This window comes from Crinia signifera, chromosome 3 (genome assembly GCF_055691185.1).
Source record: "Crinia signifera chromosome 3, ASM5569118v1, whole genome shotgun sequence".
Taxonomy (NCBI): domain Eukaryota; kingdom Metazoa; phylum Chordata; class Amphibia; order Anura; family Myobatrachidae; genus Crinia; species Crinia signifera.
The window spans coordinates 315,374,764-315,395,013 of record NC_139219.1 but is presented as its reverse complement, the minus strand read 5'-3'; the positions used below and the strand labels follow the sequence as shown (position 1 = coordinate 315,395,013).

The 20,250-nt window shown below is 44.8% G+C and overlaps 1 protein-coding gene across 2 annotated transcripts in view; it reads left to right on the top strand.

Moving 5' to 3' along the window:
- The window catches only part of RUNX2 (RUNX family transcription factor 2), a 69,802-nt gene extending 49,991 nt beyond the window's left edge, over positions 1-19,811 (top strand). The window contains exons 5-6 of one of the 2 annotated variants that reach the window (XM_083178689.1): positions 5,977-6,138; positions 15,401-19,811. In XM_083178689.1, coding sequence (XP_083034815.1) covers positions 5,977-6,138; positions 15,401-15,876 — 638 coding nt within the window. In that variant the 3' untranslated portion in view covers positions 15,877-19,811. The remainder of the gene's footprint in view (positions 1-5,976; positions 6,139-15,400) is intronic. The other variant, XM_083178690.1, reaches the window with a different exon arrangement.
- Positions 19,812-20,250: the final 439 nt, after the last annotated feature.

Genomic DNA, 20,250 nt, shown 5'->3' with positions numbered 1-20,250 from the left:
CCGCGTTTGCATGGGAACGCCCATGAAACGCGGGGCGTATGCATAGGGTAATGAGGCTAAGTAGCCCTTCACGCCCCTCTACGCCCCCTGTGCGGCGTATAAAGAATACGTGCGGCGAAACCGCCTGCACATGCGCAGAGTGACCTCTGCACATGCGCAGACGATAACCATCGGCGGTACGACCGCATGCGGAGAAATCCGCACCGATCAGAATAAGGGCCACAGTCATAGTGTCCATGTCATACAGTCATAGTGTCCATGTCATACAGTCATAGTGTCCATGTCACACAGTCATAGTGTCCATGTCATACAGTCATAGCGTCCATGTCATACACAATGGGGCCAGTTTGGCCCCGTTTTTGATGGTGGGGGATATGCGCATGCCCGTATATACAGGACTCATGTGTGAATGGGCAGGGGAGCGGCATCAGGGGAACACCCAGTATTTTATGGACATCCCCATGAAAATGCTGGGCATTCCCCTGGAATCGAGGGCGTGGCATTGCCGGCTCAGCTGACATCACATGACATCAGCACCCACCCCCAATTTGGTGATTGACAGCCAAAAAAAAAGTCATTTCAGGTTTACGTTTATCTACGGACAGCAGAAAAATCATTCAATGGTAAGCGGTCAACCAGAATCTCCCCCCATATGAGAAGTAGTTGCACAGCTCCTAGGCAGCCATGAGTGGCGCCATCTTGGTCACAGCTGATCCGGTGCTGCAGCAGCGGGGCCTAGCAGGCCATTTTTCTTATCAACATGTTATATGACCGAGTCCTGACCTTCTGAGAAGCTGAGGGGTGGCCAGTGTGTCCTGGGGCCTCGGTTGGGGCCGCGGCTGTGGGGTGAGCCAGTGTGTGGGGACAGAGATGAGCCTATACTTTCTTCCTTAGAATAGTCCCAAAGTACAGCTGCCTTTTACAATAAACATCTAGATAGCATGGTATCGCCATCTAGTGGCCATAAAGTATATTATAATCAATATACATAAAAACTAACTACTCCTCACCTCTATGACCACTAGAGGCCTCTCAATAGACCAAATCACTCCTTTGTGTGCTAAAAAGATGTCATAACAGAAAGTGAAAGCAATTTTCGCAGGAAAACAGATATGTTTTAAACTTGCTGGATATGGGGTTAGGGAGCTGTGAAGCCAGAGATTGGTGGTAGGAGCAGATAGGGACTGGGGTGGGGTGGAGAGTTTGTGGGCTAAAAACTGTCACAGCTCAAAGTGAAAGTAAAAAAAACGGTCACAGCTCAAAGTAAAAAGTAAGTTGCAGAAGCTTTTAACTAGTTCTCTTATACTTGATTTGTAGTTGGGTTTTTACTTGGACAGTATTTCTTCGGAAGGTATTGGGCACCTGTAATCTTACAAGCCAGACCGGAACTTCAATAGACAGAGGTGTATATTTACTAAGCAGCCGCTACTTACCGACAGTTCAGGCCGCAGGGGATAAGTAGCACATATTTTATGTTGTTTAGCATAGCGAAAAAATATACAAACATACACATAAGAGTCACACTCATTGACAGAGAGTGAAAATACCTGACACACAAGAACTGACAGGGATACAATAAGAACTGACACAATAAGAACTGACAAAATAAGAACTGACAGGGATACAGTCAGAACTGACACAGTAAGAACTGACAGGGATACAGTAAGAACTGACAAAATAAGAACTGACAGGGATACAATAAGAACTGACACAATAAGAACTGACACAATAAGAACTGACACAATAAGAACTGACAGGGATACAGTAAGAACTGACCGGGATACAGTAAGAACTGACAGGGATACAGTAAGAACTGACCGGGATACAGTAAGAACTGACACAATAAGAACTGACAGGGACACAATAAGAACTGACAGGTATACAGTAAGAACTGACACAATAAGAACTGACCGGGATACAGTAAGAACTGACAGGGATACAGTAAGAACTGACCGGGATACAGTAAGAACTGACACAATAAGAACTGACAGGGACACAATAAGAACTGACAGGTATACAGTAAGAACTGACACAATAAGAACTGACCGGAATACAGTAAGAACTGACAGGGATACAGTAAGAACTGACACAATAAGAACTGACCGGGATACAGTAAGAACTGACAGGGATACAGTAAGAACTGACAGGGATACAGTAAGAACTGACAGGGATACAATAAGAGCTGACAGGGATAATCAGAAGGCTGCATATAGAGAATTCAGCAGGAGGCTAACCATGGTCACCTATATAAGAAACTATTAAGGTGCACTATATCAGACATATAGAGAAATAACATAAACACCAATGTATATAAAGGGCACTCCTCTAGCAGAAAAGAAAGTACAAGCCCTGTGTTTCCCTGCGGGCGATGGCGACGTGCAGGACCGTGCATCGCCATCGCCCGGGGCTATACACACTGAGCGATCAATGCTCCATTTCTAACGATCTTGTCAGATCACTTAGAAATGGGGAGAAACTCGCCCCGTGTGTATGCCCCATTACTTCGTCTACACACTGTATTTGAGTGGGTAATGTCTCAGCGCGGTGATACCCAGCCTTTGACATACAGTTATGACACATAGTGGTTTGATTTGCAAGGATGAAGCTTTGCACTCATTTGCATTGGCTCCGACATTCGCCATGTGTTGACACAGTGTCATAGATAGGGCTGTGTGGAATGACTGAGCTCTGCCACAAAGAAGAGAAAAATGTTTGGTGTCAGGCCTGATAGATTTCATCTGAGGCATGTTCTAGGTGCCTGGACAAACACTGAGGCACCTGCGGTGTCTGGAAACTGTGCACCTCGTCTGTTTGATGAACACACCGGCTATTTCGGGAGAATGCTTCAGTGCGGTTTGTTGCTGGAACACTTAGTCCGACCCAGGCCGGCACGGTTCTTTAGCATGCCCTAACAGACGTTTCTGTATTGACGTTGCGTTGGCATCCCTGGCAGCAGAAGAGTTAATCTGCCTTGTTTTTCCGTTTTATTTCCTTTGCTGAAAATTGTCAGCAACGAGATAAAAGGAACCTCAGATTATTAGCATGTGCAGCGCACAGACAAGGGCTGAGCTTCAAAGTCACAAGTCAATTTATTTGAAATGAGATAACTTGTACTGTGGATGTTTGAAGCCCCAGTTTTGCTGCACAGACAGGAAGGAGGCCTCGCTCTCTTGCAAGCGCGCGTTGGTTGGTGTATACAGGAAGCCGAGCAATGCACACATAGCAGGTCTGCGATCTGTGACTTCTCTCTCACGCACCTGCAGAACTGCAGTGCATAGCAAGTGTACGTTGTGCTGACGTCCGTTTCCCCTGGCATACTTTCCTGGAAGCAACATTAAGTGCCCTCTTTACCAAAGGTTCTTGTACGATCATTAACATGAACTGTTGGCGCTTTATGAATAAAGGATAATAATAATTATAATAATAATAAAAATAATAATTAAATACACTAAAAATTGATTTCCATGAGGTATAGAGATAAAAAAAAGAAAAGCGAGTTGTATTATGGGCTGCACCCCCCTCACCCTCCTGGGCACCTGGATGGCCCAGGTGAGCAGTCAATGTCTCAGAGCAAGGGGTGTAGCAGGTTAGCCCGTGACGTGGCGGAAGTCCCAGAGAGGCATTCCCAATTGTCCTCTCTTGCGCACGTCTATGGTAATAATAGCATCATAAATAATAGTAATATTATAATGAATTCAATTATATTATTAAGCTTCATTTTGCATTATGTCAACTTTGATACTAATTTGTTGTTACCATGTGCCTCTACCTGAGATATGCTGGCTGCTTACCGCATCTCTCCCTTCATACTATGCCATCGCGGTCCCTCCCTCTCCTGTAATGCCATCGCTTCCCTGACCAGATCTGTGTGCTTCCCTGTGTTCTGATATTTATTCTCTTTATCAGTTCTGTAATTACTCAGTTTACGTTACACTTTTACAAATTCGCTCACGGTAACCTATGTAGTGCACTCAAGATGGCTGCCAGTTATCTATATTTCTTATCTTGCACATTGCAACCGAAGATGGCTGCCTCACCAGGCTGGTATCCCCATGTGCAGGATAAACAATGCATCAATCTTAAGATTTTGTAACGATCATGTATCTTGCTATGGTATTCTCTAGTGGTTCCCATTATTTGACATCTTTTCTATTCCACCTAGTGTAACCTATGTAGCACACCCAAGATGGCTGCCTCATGTGGAACCGATGCCCCAAAATGGCCTGCCATAGTGTACCGAAGGGGATGGAGGGTGGAGGGAGTTGCCCAATAATGAGACCACTCCCCTTTGCATAAGACCACACCCCTATTTTCAGGGAGAGCCTATAGAGGCCTGAATTTACCCTTCAGAATGCTGGAAGGTTTTCTCTATATTATATATGTAGATAGATATCGGATTATGAAACCTATTATATTGTAAGCTGTGTTCATTTAATTTTATTCTGTTTTATTTACATTAAGACAGGCCTGGCCAAACTTTGGCCCTCCAGCTGTTGTGAAACTACAGTTCCCATCATGCCTTGCCACAGTATTGCTATTAGTGAATGCTAAAACTATGGCAAGGCATGCTGGGATGTGTAGTTTCACAGCAGCTGGAGGGCCACAGTTTGGCAGGAAAACAAGCCATAAGTATTAGGTTAGGGGTATAAGCCTGGCCTAATGGGTCCAACATCCAAAGTTTGTATTTTTGCATGTTATCGAAGCAACATTCGCTGTGCCGAATTTTGCCACATGTCCATAAAATGCCAATGCCTCGGTGAGAATTGTCACTCTGAAGATAGGTCCCTTTCATGAGGTGCCAGTCAGTCCCGGAACGCAGCAGAGTTTACATTGATGAGAACAAATTTCCTCTCTCCCTGTTATTTCAGGGCTACGAGGGTGAGGCAAGACTGCAGATTTGGCAGCGTGGATATCCGTGTAGTTTCCATAAGTCACATTGTTTACTTCATTCGGTTTTATTTCCTAAAATTTTTAACCAGAGGAAATCCAAACTGCACAGTCGGCTGCGCGGCCAATTTATGTGAGAGGTTAGCGAGCCGATCCAGCCCTTTGTAGGTCAGGCTAATGAGATCTGGTGTAGTAATTGATCTGTAAGCCGTTACCCAGCAAGCGACTGGACGCACGGCAGAACCTGGGAGGTCGGAGGTTGCTACCAGGATCGCGTCCAAACTGTGACATTTCTTGGACAGTTGTTAATGGGATTATAGGTAGTTTTCCTCTTGGAAAGATTTAGACTTTCTCAAAGTGCTTCTGGTTAATGTTGAAATTGGATAATGATGCGTTTTGGCAAACCTTGCAAGACAGGCGTACCCCGTGTAAGTTCTTAGTTCTATCTGATTTTTTTTTTTTATGTGGTCTTTCTGAAAACCAGACGATGCAAAAGGCCAAATCCATTCTGAAAATAAAAAGTGAAATATTCCGTTATTATTATTAAGCTATTTTGGATGTACCTGAGCGCATGTCATGCAAAATACTCAAGCCTCTTACATACCTGTGTTCAAGCAGGGAGCATTCATTCATCCATCCAGATCTGTTCAATCTTACACAGGTTATGTAATAAGGGGGTGTATAAGCAATTCTAGGATAAAATTTGTGCTCCATATAACGGAGATTTCCAATACTTAGACAACTTTGATATATTGTACACGCCCTCTTGTAGCTTTAGCTAAACTTATAGCTATATGTCCCAAACTTGTCTCTTGGATACGGCACAGACCAGCTCTGCCCACTGCATTTCACTGTATATGCAGAGCAATTCTGAGCAGTAATTAAGGGCAACAAAACAAACTGTGCATGGATAGCAAATACCTTTAAGATGTTTAAGGGTGCAAATCTCTTTTAATAAATGTGAAGCGAGTGCAAATGTAATATCTTACTTACAAATTACATACATTACATAATGTTATTAGACTTTTAATTATTATTTTTTTAGAATGCGGATATTCCATTTACAATAATTGTTTTTATTCTTTTTAGACCCTAGACAAACGCAGTCGTCGCCTCCGTGGTCCTACGATCAGTCGTATCCATCGTACCTGAGCCAGATGACCTCTCCGTCCATCCATTCCACAACTCCCTTGTCCTCCAGCCGCGGCACAGGGCTCCCGGCTATCACAGATGTGCCCAGACGCCTCTCAGGTACATACCTTTGTAACTCATCCTTGCGTTCACAGATAGGGACTGACATCAGCCTGTGCTGATGTCATAGCAACACAGTGATGCTTGGCGTATGCGCCAGGCGACGGGCTCACATTTATTTCTGCCAGCCACCTGCTTGGTCAGCTTGCACTGTAATCCGGTTGTTTAGAACTGACCACTGTGCCACGTGTAGACCCGGCCACTGTGACTTCGCCTACAGAACAGTAACGTTATTACCATAAGTGGTGTAATGTGCTTTGGGAAAATTGTCTATAAGGTATCAATGTTCCGTGTCACATTACAATTACACATGATGGGACAACATTAGCAAATTAAAGAGACATATTGTTCATTGTTGTACAGGACTAATTACAATGTTACGTTGGTGTTCTCAAAAGGAATTTAGATGGTCACACCCAACACTTGCCCACATTACTATGTTTCCTCTCTTTGCTCCTGGGTGACTTCCAATATCCATATCATTCACAGAACTATGTTCCTGATTCAGGGTTGTTCACAAAAGCCCAATCTTTGTCAAATGTGCAAAAAAAAAACCATGCTGCACTGCAGATCAGGCAGATGTAACGTGTGCAGAGAGAGTTAGATTTGTATGGGTTGTGTTCAAACTTCAATCTAAATTGCAGTGTAAAAATAAAGCAGTCAGGATTTACCCTGCACAGAAACAAAATAACTCGCCCAAATCAAACTCTCTCTGCACATGTTACATCTGCCCCCCTGCAGTGCAGCATGGTTTTGCCCATTTGAGACAGATTTTGCATTTGGAATCAACTCTCAGGCCCTATTTTGATGGTGAGCGTGTAAATCTGTATTAGTCAATGGATATCAGTAGTACTGACTATACTGTATATATCCTAGATACAGAGGATTATACAGTACAGTACAAGTGCTGTATATGAATATAATGCTATTATACTGCTCAGTGGTATGAGGCTACAGACGCAGGACCTCAGGGTGACTTCTAGTAAGCTTATACCTCTCAGTCATTAACCCCTTCGCTGGCACTCCAGAGAATTTTCCAGGTATGCGCCAGTGCCTAGACTGGCAAGCCTGGGAAATCCTTGGGAGTGATACGGTCTGCGCTTCTTCTTGCTGGGCAGTGCCGCTGAGATCAGCTTCAGCCACTGCCCGGATCCTGCTGCCCCCCGACTGTGTGCGGCGTGACCTTCACGTAACATCACGTAACATCACGCCGCACACTGCCTGGGGCAGGGCCGGGCAGCGGCTGTTCTAGTGCGCAGTGCTGACCAGCCCCTGGATACACAGCAAGGGTTTTTTTTTTTAGGGAGCACTCCCCCCCAAAAAAACTTGACCAGTGGGGAGCGATCCCTTAAAAAAAGGATGCCACTGAAGGGGTTAATAACTAACAGCACCATTACTCTTCAGTTATACAGATGTTAGTATCCGTCCTCTCACGCTGAGCGCTAGTAGACTGTGCCGGAGTCTGCTGCCCATGTCTCTGGTGGAAGTGGTGCGACAGCCATTTTCCTACTGTGTGGGCAAAATGGCCGCTTCCCCACAACCATGCACCATGGAAACTTGCACCAGCCCCAGGCTAGGTGCAGCGTCCATGTCAGAGTACAGCCTCCTAGGTGAGCAATGACACGCCTGTTCAGCAGCACGCCTGTGACATTCCATAGCATGCCCATAAAACAGCCAATCTCCGCTAATCTGATTAGCCACCTCCTAGGTGCGGCCGGAACATTTTCAAGACACTTCAGACCCCGCAATGTCGCCTCTGTGTGTACACACTGTGGGAAGAGTCCACTGGGCCATATTTCAGCAGCTAAGATTCATGCACAGTTGAAAAACATGGACCATCTGCTCGAACCTCAACAAGGGCAGCACAGATGTGTAATGGTTAGTGTAACTGCCTCACAGCACTGAGGTCATGGGTTCGATTCCCACCACTGTGTGGAGTTTGTACGTTCTCCCCATACTTGCGTCAGAGTAGCCAGAGACTGTGATGAAATCAGGCTGATCGGGCCTGGAGATGACGTCACACACCTTTGCCGCCCCTACACCTGTGTAATCTATCGATAATCGGCTACTGTGCTAATTCGCGCAGCAGGGATGCGTTCCCTTCTCTGAAAGCGCTGCAGGATCTGTGTGCGCTGTATGAATAACTAGACTTGATTCTTCAAAGAAGACAACTCCAAGTACCCAGCATAATGGGTAATAGATCTGACATGTGCACTCGGCCTAGTCAGTCTCGCCTTACTAATCCAGTATTCCTATGTACAACAGACATCAGGCTTTATTCCATAATGCAGTGCAAGAGCGCTGTAACCCGCACCCATTAGTCTTACTGATAAATCTGGCATCCGATAGCGATGGGGGGTGACAGCACTCCCTGCACCATGCTCTTCAATAAGCCCCACTGAGCCCTCCACATGCCAGCAGCTCCCCATTACCGAGTGAGACTGTTATCAGTCAGTGTGAGGTGCTCAGTCTGACGTGGGCTCTCCCATGATCTCCCCTCTGCGCTCTGATGATGCAGATTAACAACACTTGCCTTGTCTCCCAGAGAAGTCCATACCTTGACGCTCTGAAATCCCCCTTGATCCTGGGTAACAAATGCCGCTTCTCTGCGTTCCCAGCAGGCGATAAATCACCCCAACCCGACACCGCAGCCCTCTAAAAACCATTTTTTTCAAAGACCAGATTAAACGCTCCGGTCCCGCTCAGCTTATCTTCCAGATTAACTTTTCAGAGGCTCCATCAGCGTTATAAATGATACCCATAAGACATCGGATTCCATGCACGTGTTGTGAAAGGAGCAGCCTTTGTTGTCCCAGACGATCGGCCCGTGAGTGGCAGGTGCTTAGTACCCGTCCACTTGACCATTACTCATGTTTTTGTATTTAGAATTTCGTTCCGGTTTCAACCCCTCCGCCCTGGATTTTTTTTTCTTTTTCTGTAAAAAAAAAATAAATAGAAAAAAGCAGACAGCGAGGGGAGGCTTGTCGTCTGTCCTAGTTTTCGGGGCCTTATCTCAGGCTCCTGACCACATCTGAAGCCTCTCGCTCGTTATAAATTTCATGGCAGCGGATTTGCTGAAAGTGTTTCCATATGTTCCTTCCTAATATATCTCATCCTTTTTTTCTCCCTTTCTCTGAGCGCAATAGGAACGCACGCACACTGGGTGGAAATGACTGCAGGATGTGACAGGGCGGTCACGTGGATTTTGTGGCACTGTGTGTGGGCCCTTGGAGCAGGCAGCTGCCCAAAGACTGGCTTTTGTTCTACAGTGTATCTGGTTTCAAAGTTAAAGCCCCCCTTCCCCTTTCCTCCCCTTTACTCTGTTTCTTTCCCCAAGTTTTCATACTGTAGTTCCAAATCAATCTGTCCGGGACTACCGCTGGTTTCCGCCCAATGAGCATTGTCCTGCTGGAGGAAGACTTTATCTTGAGGCATGAATGGGAAAAAAAAATCTCATGGGCCTGTTCTCAGCCTACTCCTTACACTTCACTTGTCAGTGGTATCTGATGTTACGGCAAGTGTGCTAGAACCGTCTAAAAAGTCCTGCGGCCTGGCGGTCTAGCTGGTAGCCCAGGAGCCGGATGTGGCTTTCCAATAATTTATTTTATGGCCCTCAAAAGTGTCCCATTCCGTGACAACGTAAAGTGGAATGCAGAGCAGATTTTATGTTCACTGGCTTAAAGAAGATTTATAGGACCTTCTAAAGAGGACGAGCAGAGGTGTTGTTCTTAGCAACCAATAAGATTGTCGCTATTATTTATTTTGTGCAGTCTATAAAATGATCGCTAAGGTGTGACTGAATGCTACTTGCAGCACTTCCATTTGTCCACCGGCAGCCAGGGCAGTAGAGAGCCTGGTCAGACCCAGGTATTTCTCTAGGGGAGTGTTCTAATCATGGCCATGCACCTATAAAATAGAAAACATAAAAAATAATACTTTAAGCACCTCAATGGCCGCACAGCAGAATGTGCTACGTTGAGCTGCTGCAGCTCCTACTTCCAGGTTATGGGGGGAGGACCAGGGCCCCTACTGGAACCCTTATTAGACCACGGCCTACAGTTGGTCATTAGTACCCCCTCTCTCTCCCTATTGGCTCCCCTGCCAACAGCTATGTGTGATGTCCGGGAATCCTGCCCTATGTGAGGACAGGAGAGAGATAAGGAAGTCTAAAACTCATGCATTTTAACACCTCATGGCTTCCTGGTGTGGTGAACAGTTGACGGAGTAATCATCCAATCAGAGCTCTGTACACAATGGATCTTATTCTGGTTGACTCGCAAGGCTGCGAATTTCACAGAGAGGCTGCCCTCCCCCTGTTCCCGCGTCATCGGGGAATATGCTTGAGAACACCCAGCATTTTCATGGGAACGCCAATGAAATGCTGGGCATTCCCATGGACGAATCCCCCGGCCCGCCACCCCACACCCACCCGTCCGGACTTCTGTGTGCGTTCGCTGTGACACAGCAGCCAAAAACCGGTCCCCCGTGCGAACGCTCGGGGACTGATTAAATCAGAATCACCACCAATAGGTGTCTGACAGCTTTGCATTTTAACCTTATCCTACCACGTTACAGGCTGTGTTTAAAAATGACAATTAGGAGCAAATAGGCCAGCTGTTACTTTATCTCTTTCCACTTTGTCACACTCCCACTTTGTCACACTCCAAGACGTAGTACATTTGTTCAGTACCAGCCAGTCAGCCCCCAACTGTTATTTTTCCAATACAGCCTCTAACGTGGCATTTGGAGCTGATTGACTGGCACTTTATCTCTCCACTTTATCTCTCTCCAAGGTTTGAAACATCTGTGTCATTGTGTGCTATCTGCACCTGTTACCCTAATCACTAGGAAGCACTGGTTTGACATGTGCCTTGTATTGGTGATCGGTAGCTCGGGATCTGTGACAGTGACCTTGTAATCACAGCAGCCAATGAGATTCCTGCCACAGACATAGTAGTGATGGGTCTGAGCAAGGCTACAAAGGGCAACGCTAATTTAAGAGTAAACTGTCTTTATCATGGAAGGTGTCACCTAATAAATATCATATATACTAAAAGGCTCCTCACCTCTATGGGGGGTCCAAGTGTTTTGCACACCAATGGCCACTAGATGGCCCCCGAAAAAAGCAATTCAAGTGCTGACATGGCGGGATGAGAACTAGGGATAAACAACCAGCCAATCATCTCCTTACAGCCATGTTACAGGCTGTGTTTGATAAATGACAGTTAGGAGCTGATTGGCTTGTTGTTCAATATTCTTTGTTTTATCACTTTTCAGGGCTTATTACATCTTGCCCACAATGAGCTGAACTTATCGTCTTAGTGGGGCGTGTGTATCTTTACCCCCATAACTTTAGTACCCCCCCACCAGCTCTCACATACTATAGCATTAAGAACCCCTGCAAACCCCCCCCCCCCCCCCCCCCCCCCCACACAACTGCTGTATGGTTCCAGCCTTATCCATCGATGGAATTTCTGCGTATTTTTGCACCGTTCCCACACACCAGGACAGGTACATGACTCTCCCACTCTGGTCCTTTTTTGTTTTTGGAAACACATTCCATCTGTGAGAACCGCGTCTTGTGACTGCGCGCGATGTAAACCATTACGTAAAACAAATATTTGATCTGCAGATGCCTGCAATACTATTCTGTTCACATTCTGCGGCTCCCATCTCTCCGTGGGTTGAATTTATCAATGCACCCTGCATCCTAAAACAACCAGTGCTTCATTCCCCCAGGGCAGAACCGTAAATATTATCCTACGCCTGGCTGGAACAAATAGCTTCGGAGTCTTTGTCTCACTCTGCTTGGACCGGTCTGACCTTTCCAACAACTATTCAATGGAAACAGAATTAGTGTAATCAGTTCAAAACGTATACCGCTGTATATGTCAGCTGCACTGTATAGTTCTATATTATGCAAATTATAGCTGTTACTTCAGTGCTGATTGGTTGCCATGGGCCACTTCTCCTCTGGCTCACTTCTCCTCCCTTATCACTGCTTTATACATCTACCCCTGTATCTTCTGAGCATCAGGATCCGGTGTATGTGGGGACATCTGTAGGTTTTGGCCAAGGGTATTTTTTAGACACTGTCTAGGTCGGCAGTCATTACTTCAACCACTGTTGGTCTACAGTCATTAACAGCGTTGACACATGAAAAAGCTCGACATGCATTAGGTCAATGTGGGTTTTTCACATTTTTGGGTGTCTATAGATCAACATGGATATACCGAATAAGTGTACCGCTCCTCCACGCGGGAATCGCCATGCTTCGGCCACGGTGCCTCGCTGTGTACGGCACACTATTTTATTCTCCCTCTGGATGAGATGTTCTAAGCTTGAAAAGCCAATCAGCGCCTACCTGTCATTTTTCAAACACAGTCTGTGACATGGCAGGTAGGCGCTGATTGGCTGGTGGTTTATCACTCTCCATTTTAACACTTTTCAAGCTTAGTGCGCCTGGAACCTAGACAGTGTCAACCGAATGAGCGAATACGTTGGCTAGTAGAGATATCAGCCCTGGTTAATACTAGTGATAGGGGAGATTCAGCAATACTCAGCCACCCAGCTCCCCCCCCACCAACCCATCCTACAGTCTATAAATGCTCCCATCCAGTGGGCCGCGGAAGCAGCTAAGTAACAATTCTTACAAAATGGCTTCCAGCGTCATGTGCAAGGAAACCATGCAGCGAGACCTCGCTCATGTCTTAGATGTTGTAGTCTATGGTTCAGGCCGAATTCACTACTCTGGTTGATGGTGGGCATAGAATATACTAGGCAGAGAACATACGCTGCCTAGGTCTGAATTAGGCCCTTTATTAGACTTACTGCCTATCCGGCAGGGACAGGGAGGTTGAATGTAATGACCCTGCTACGAAAAAAGCCAGCACCGGTTAAGCCAAATAAATAATAGTATCGTCGAGCGATTCCTAATATTCTTTTAGTTGTTCCGTCTCCGCTGCCTTAAATAAAACCATTACCGCACACAAATGCATTTGCCTGTCTCCATGCAGACACGGTGCCCTATAGGAATACACCGCTCCGCCGATATATAATGTAATGCAGCCTGATGTATTAATGTCCGTGCACAAGTCCTGAAATTATTGTAACCATTATTAGGCAATTAGGGTGACATGCTGACGAGGAGGCGGCTTCACTGCAGCTATTGTAATTGAGAATGAAAGACCAAAGCTTTGCTGGGCAGGGAAAAATTTGCTGTTCATTACTCCTCGCAAACCACATCTTTGGGCTAGTAATTATTACATGAATGGCAAGTGACATTAGCTGGCGCGAGCAAGCATGTGAGGAAAGCGGTCATGACACGGGGCTTGGGCCGCGCCGCTCTCTAGACTACAGCAGGTAAAGGGGGGGGGGGGGAGGGGGGGCATGAGAAGAATTAGGCCATTGAGAAGCAGACAGCCCCTGGCTGGAGCGAAGCCAAACCTGAACTTTTTAATGAGACTTCTGCAACAATATAACTGGAAACACATGGCATTTAATTGTTCCTAGTTACCTAGCAGCGCAATATATTTTGTAGAGAGGTGTTTTAGCTGCGGCTTGAAGACTTCGGTTTTTAATTTACTTATTTACGGCTTTTTCAATTGATTTTTTTTTTTTCGGTTACAAGTGAGCATGGAAAATGTAAATATGTGCAATTTACTGTTTACAGATTGGTCCCAGGGATTCCCTTATTGTGTCGTACTCCGCCCCCCCCCCCCCCCCCCCCCCCCCCGCAGGCTGGCACAAAATAATTCCACCTGGGCCATTTATCGGAGGGATTTAAGAGGGAGACAGCTCCCAGTCGCCTCTTATAAACCATGAAAAGGACATAGTAAGGGGTAAATGTACTAAGATGGGAGTTCTATTGAAGGTGGACTGTTGCCCATAGCAACCAATCAGATTCTACTGTTTATTTATTTAACACCATTTAAAAGCCTAGTGAGCAGGTAGGCCACCCTGCCAAACACCATCTGACAGAAACAGAACTCACTCAGTGCTGCGGAGGCTGCGGGGAGGAGGCCACCCAGAAAATGCCAGCGCCACGCCCGAAATGCCCGCAGGCTGTCAATCACCCTGCGAGCAGCAAGCGAAGGCTAGTCTGATCGCTTGGGCTAAAAATTTGCAGCCCAGCGTGCAGGTCTGAATGACTCCCAATGTGTCAGTTAGGAATGAATGCAGCACATGTTTGAAAATGTGACAGTTAGTAACGACTGCACCTGTGCAGGAGCTAGGTGGTCTGGGAAATGTGACAGTTAGGAATGACTGCACCTGTGCAGCAGCTAGGTGTTTTGAGAAATGTGACCATTAGTAATGACTGCACCTGTGCACCAGCTAGGTGGTCTTGGAAATGTGACAGTTAGTAATGACTACAGCTGGGCACCAGCTAGGTCGTTTAAGAAATGTGACAGTTAGTAATGACTGCACCTGTGCACCAGCTAGGTGGTCTGGGAAATGTGACAGTTAGTAATGACTACAGCTGGGCACAAGCTAAGTGGTTTGAGAAATGTGACAGTTAGTAATGACTGCACCTGTGCACCAGCTAGGTGGTTTGAGAAATGTGACATTAAGTAATGACTGCACCTGTAAACCGTGAAATGTTGGTAGACATTGATGAGCTTTTGGCCAGCCCAGTTCTAGAAGTTAGTAGATAGAATCTTATTGGTTGCTTTGGGCAACATCCCATTTTCAATAAAACTCCCCCTTAGGGCCTTATTGCCAGCTGCGGGAAAACCGATGTTCATGGAAAATGTTTTTTTTTTTTTACTGAGGGTGCGTGAAGCTCTGCAGCTGCTTAGTAGGCATTGCTTGGTGGCAATTGAGCGGGTGCGACCATGCACATAAGAAACCCTTTGAGGGAGTATGGAGGTGTGCTATTTGATGTTCTGAGTGTGAATGCACATTCTGACGGCTCTGCTGCACCCAAACAGGGTAGGTGTAAAGTGGGGACAGCTGCTCATGTGAACAGATGAGTGGTTCAGTTTGATCGCATTGATGTAAATGACTCAAATTACTGGCAATAGTCTGAGTATGACTAACTGCACATATCATAATTGAAGCAGTGATCAGTGTGGGGTGTCACACTCTCACCCCCTGAAACGTTTGTGGCCGGCTGAAATGTGCACCAACATCAACATAAGAAAACAAGTTCATAAAGTCCGCCAGTTCTTATTTTTTTAGCAAATTTGCAAAATTCTAAGGATTATAAGTAACATAAATCCAACATGATGTATTATATATTATTTTCTTTGTGTTTTCTCAGGTACCTCAGAGTTGGGCCCGTTTCCTGATCCCAGGCAGTTTACGAGTATTTCCTCCCTGACGGAGAGTCGCTTCTCTAACCCGCGAATGCACTACCCTGCAACTTTTACTTACACTCCTCCAGTGACCTCAGGGATGTCTTTGGGTATGTCCGCAACCACTCACTATCACACTTATCTGCCACCCCCTTACCCTGGCTCCTCTCAGAACCAAAGTGGACCCTTCCAAACCAGCAGTACTCCTTACCTTTACTATGGTACGTCATCTGGATCCTACCAGTTCCCCATGGTACCGGGAGGTGACCGTTCTCCTTCCAGAATGCTTCCGCCCTGTACAACAGCCAACGGCACCACATTGCTAAACCCAAACCTGGGCAGCCAGAACGATGTCGTGGATGCAGACGGAAGTCACAGTAGCTCCCCAACGGTGTTAAATTCTAGTGGCCGAATGGATGAGTCTGTGTGGAGGCCATATTGATCATAGCTCCTTCGCTGATGCCGTCTAGTTTGTGAGACTTTATTCAGAAAAATATGGAAGTGCCTTTTAAAAAACAAAAACAAGAAAATGCCTTTTTATATATATGATGTCATATCCTGAGTGCGACTCAAAAAGACGTTGAAAAAACAAATGCAATAGACTTACTGATCAATAATTATGCCGTTGTGATACAAATCTGAAAGCACACATTTGCCTTAAACTATATATTTATATTGAACTAAAGTTATTCCAAAGAGAATTATGGCTTTTCCTAGTTTACGCTCTGTCAGATATAATTGTGACTGAATGGGAAAAGAGAACGCAGATAATTGTAGGAATTTAAAGAGACTTATTCATTCCAATACCAAAAAAGTGGTGTAAAAAAACGAAACAAAAAGTGCCTTATTTACAGGAAAAAAAAGGGATGACCTCAAACGCAACAGAAAACTGCACAAATAACGTCCCTACTTTTATTCAAACTTTTTTTATCATTATGGTACGGACTCGGAACAATGCAACATGCACTTCTCTCAATAGCTTCTTTCTCTGTTTTGCAGTTTTATGCCTTTAAACATAAAAAATTTCAAAAACATACATAATATGACTAAAACATTGCCTATGCCAACACAAACGTAATAATATTAGCTCAAAAAGGTATGAATTTTATGTTTTTGTGTCCATTTTTTTAAATTATCATTATGTATAGACTTTGTGTTGTGGAGGGGAGTTTGCTTTTTTGTCGTTTTATAATATTTTTTTTTGATCCATTTTTTGGGTGGGGATTTATCTTAACGATTTTAATTTATAATTATTTAATAATATTTGGACCCTTAAGTGTTTGTTTATGTCAAAAAAATGTGCTGACAGGTCCCTAAATATGTTTTATTTTTTCTTCTTAATGTCCTATATCTATAATCTCATCCACAAAGGTTAAGAAACTGAGAATGCACTTATTGCTTGCATGCAACGGAGGTGGCCATCTTGACGGGCCAGCCAATCAGTTTTCAGGGCAGAAGAGTCACCAATAAGACTTTGTAATTGATCTATACAGCGATGGGGACCCTTAGTGGCACCATATAAGTAAAGCATGACGTTAATATACTGCTATCTCAGTCATGTTGGTTCAGACCGCAAAATGGCCGCCTCCATCAGGTGTAGGTAACTGGTGTCACCTAATAATGCTTGTGTTCCAAGAACTGTAGTATTATAATGTGCCTTGTTTATTTGTGCCTTGATAGATCCTATGGTTATTACTGTAGGACACTATAATATTCTCTTGCTTGAGATATCCTATATAATGTGCTGGAACGTCATCAAATGACAGGGTACATGTAAATGTTTTAACTTTGGATGTAAAAACAAAAGGTTATGTAGAGATATGCAATTAAATTAGATAAAGTTTTTTTTGTTTTTCTTTTGTTAATGCAACTTTAAAGCCATAAGCACTATTGTTTTCTTAGTCATATATTCATTTTTTTAATTTAATTTTTGTTTTAAATGCACTGCCGTCAATTGCTACGACTTTAGCCTTGCACTTCTCTGTTCTGAATAGTCCTTCTCTTGTAAGCTGAGATATATGGAATTGAACTAACATGTTGATGGGGCAGCTCCAAATAAAACCTATATGCACTTAATGTTAGTATGTGTTAGCACTGATGCAGCAACATATGGCTATTTTTTGGCCTAGAAGATTTAGGTCCTTATTCTGGTTGATTTGCATAAACATCCATTTGCAGCCTTGCGTGCGGGGACAAAATCATTTGATGGTCACGACCATCGAATGATTTTGCAAGCTCTCGGAGATCTGAGACACCTCTCTGTTGTCTCAGATCTGCGGGTGCCCTGTGCGGGAAGCAGGCGGGCAACTGACATCCGCTGAGGTCAACTGCCCCCCCGCCGCTCCCACGCCATTGGGGGAATTACCATGGGAACGCCCAGCAATTTCATGGGAATGCCCCCACCCGCACTGTTGTGTGCAAGCGCCCCGCAAATAATCTATTCGTCGTGGCTGCTCGCACACAGTGGCTGCCAATGCGCATAACTGACTACACGCATGCCTGAAAAATCGTTCCCCTGTGCGTTAGCCAAGCAGCTCCTAACTGCCAAGTTACAGCTTGAGTATTTTGGTCTATGGCTCCATTTGATACATTTCCCCTTTAGTATTAGACAGCTGCCTAGCGTACGAGCAGCATAGGGGTCTCCAGTCCGAACCATATTAAGGTAACACAACCAACTGCGGCTGGGGTTAACAACAGTACTTACCGTCCTGCCCTCAGGGGACTGAGATGGCGGAGCGGGCTCTGTCATTTTCTTGCCTTCCACCATTTTTTTTTGTAGTCTAATGAGTTACTTGCCCTTGGACCATAAGACCATAATTTTTAGCAATAAAGTGGAATATGTTATTTTTGCAAATGCCCTGGTTCGTTTTTGCAAGTGGAAGCCCCTTTTCCAGTACTGATACTGCAATTATAATTGTTCCTCTCCTGTGCGGAATAGTAACTGCTGCCGCAAAATAGTATTTAACAGAATTACTCCGGAACTTTGCCTTAATACCCTCCTGTGTGTGCGGCTGCAGATTGCTCGCTCTTAAATGTATTCTTATTTATGAAAAAACATTGCTAATTCTTATGTATGTTGTGTTTTTGAGCAACTGATTATGTTTTGATGACCCTAGCAACATGAGGTCAGCAGACATTTTCTGGTTGCCACGGTTACTGGGGTATCTCAACCACAGTATAAGTACAGATTTACATCCTCAAAATGGCCGTGGTTCTCATATGGACTGATCAGATTGGACAGATCAGGATGAACAAACAATTTGGGCAAGTGGAGAAGAACAGGGTGGGGCTTATTTTGGCCTGGTTCAGTAAATCCTGAATGTTTGGAGGCAGTTGCTTTAGAGGGCAAATGTACCAATTTGCAGTGTGCGTAGTGTTTTGCATGATTTTTTTTTCCAAAAGTGCCATTGCCACGCCTCCCAGGTTTGACCACACCCCCTCAGTGCACGGGCCCCTGTTGGGAGATCCAGCAAAAGTATTCAGGAAAATAACGGATAATATTTCAGAACCTTAAAGTCCACCTACCCAGAGAAGAATACAGGCCTATAATTAGCATCTCTATATAAAAGTTGTGTTCACGGGACATGCAAACCGGTATCAGCTCCAGTGGTTGCATTTTATGATATATTTTCTCTCCCTCTAATCTTCTCGCTTAATTTACTATTGCCAGTGCTAATTACATTCACTCATGTTTAATAACCTCTTCTAGTCAGCCTATTAAGCCATTGCAGGCATCTGAAGAGGTAACAATAGTGACTACTCCCTCATGTAGGGCCAGATGCATTAAGCTTTAAAAGTGATCAAATGGAGAGTGATATACAGCCAGCCAATCAGATCCTGCCTGACATTTTTCAAAACACAGTCTGTGACATGGCAGGTAGCAGCTGATTGGCTGGTGGTTTATCACTCTCCATTTGATCACTTTTGAAGCTTAGTGCATCTGGCCCGTAGTCTTTGTCTGGCAAGTAAGAGACAGTCGCGCCCTCAGCACATCAGTTAGAGTGTGGGATTAGAGATCTGAGGTACTCAGTGTCAGCAGAATTTCCTACCAAGTCTGCTGTGTGTAGGGGCTGGCAGGCAACTGGGAAACCTCCATCCAGATATCCTGCATTTGTCCCTGGTATTCTACGTGTACTATGCACTAATGTCCATTCCAGTATATGAAAGCCACGTACTTTATCATTATTAGGCAGGTGCAGCTGATACATCAACCGTTCTGCAGCCGGTTAGCAGAAGTAAAACTACACAGCTGAAAGTGATACAAGTTACTCATTGTGCACCCTCTGGTACCGTCTGTCTTACATACATATATATATATATATATATATATATATATATATATATATATATACTTATATACTCTTGGATGCTGGCGGCACTCAGGGACCCATAAAACCAGTTTAGTATAGGTGAAACATTTTATTCAACGTTTCAGGGTACGTAACCCCTTCGTCAGGATCATCCTGATGAAGGGGTTATGTACCCTGAAACGTTGAATAATATGTTTCACCTATACTAAACTGGTGTTATGGGTCCCTGAGTGCCGCCAGCATCCAAGAGCATATACAGTGGCAGCCACCACATCCGGAGGGCACCAGGGCAAGACACCCCATTCTGGGGATACAGATTGCCGGGGACAAGATTGGTTTTATATATATATATATATAATCTGTGGAGGCAGTTAGATTTGTGGTGATTTAGACTTCTTTTCCTGGTAGCTGTAAGCATTCCATTCGTTGACTGTTTTTATTTTCATTGTTAACAGCACTTCTTAGTACCCATCTACATTGGCGGCTCCAGAGGGGGGGGGCTCAGC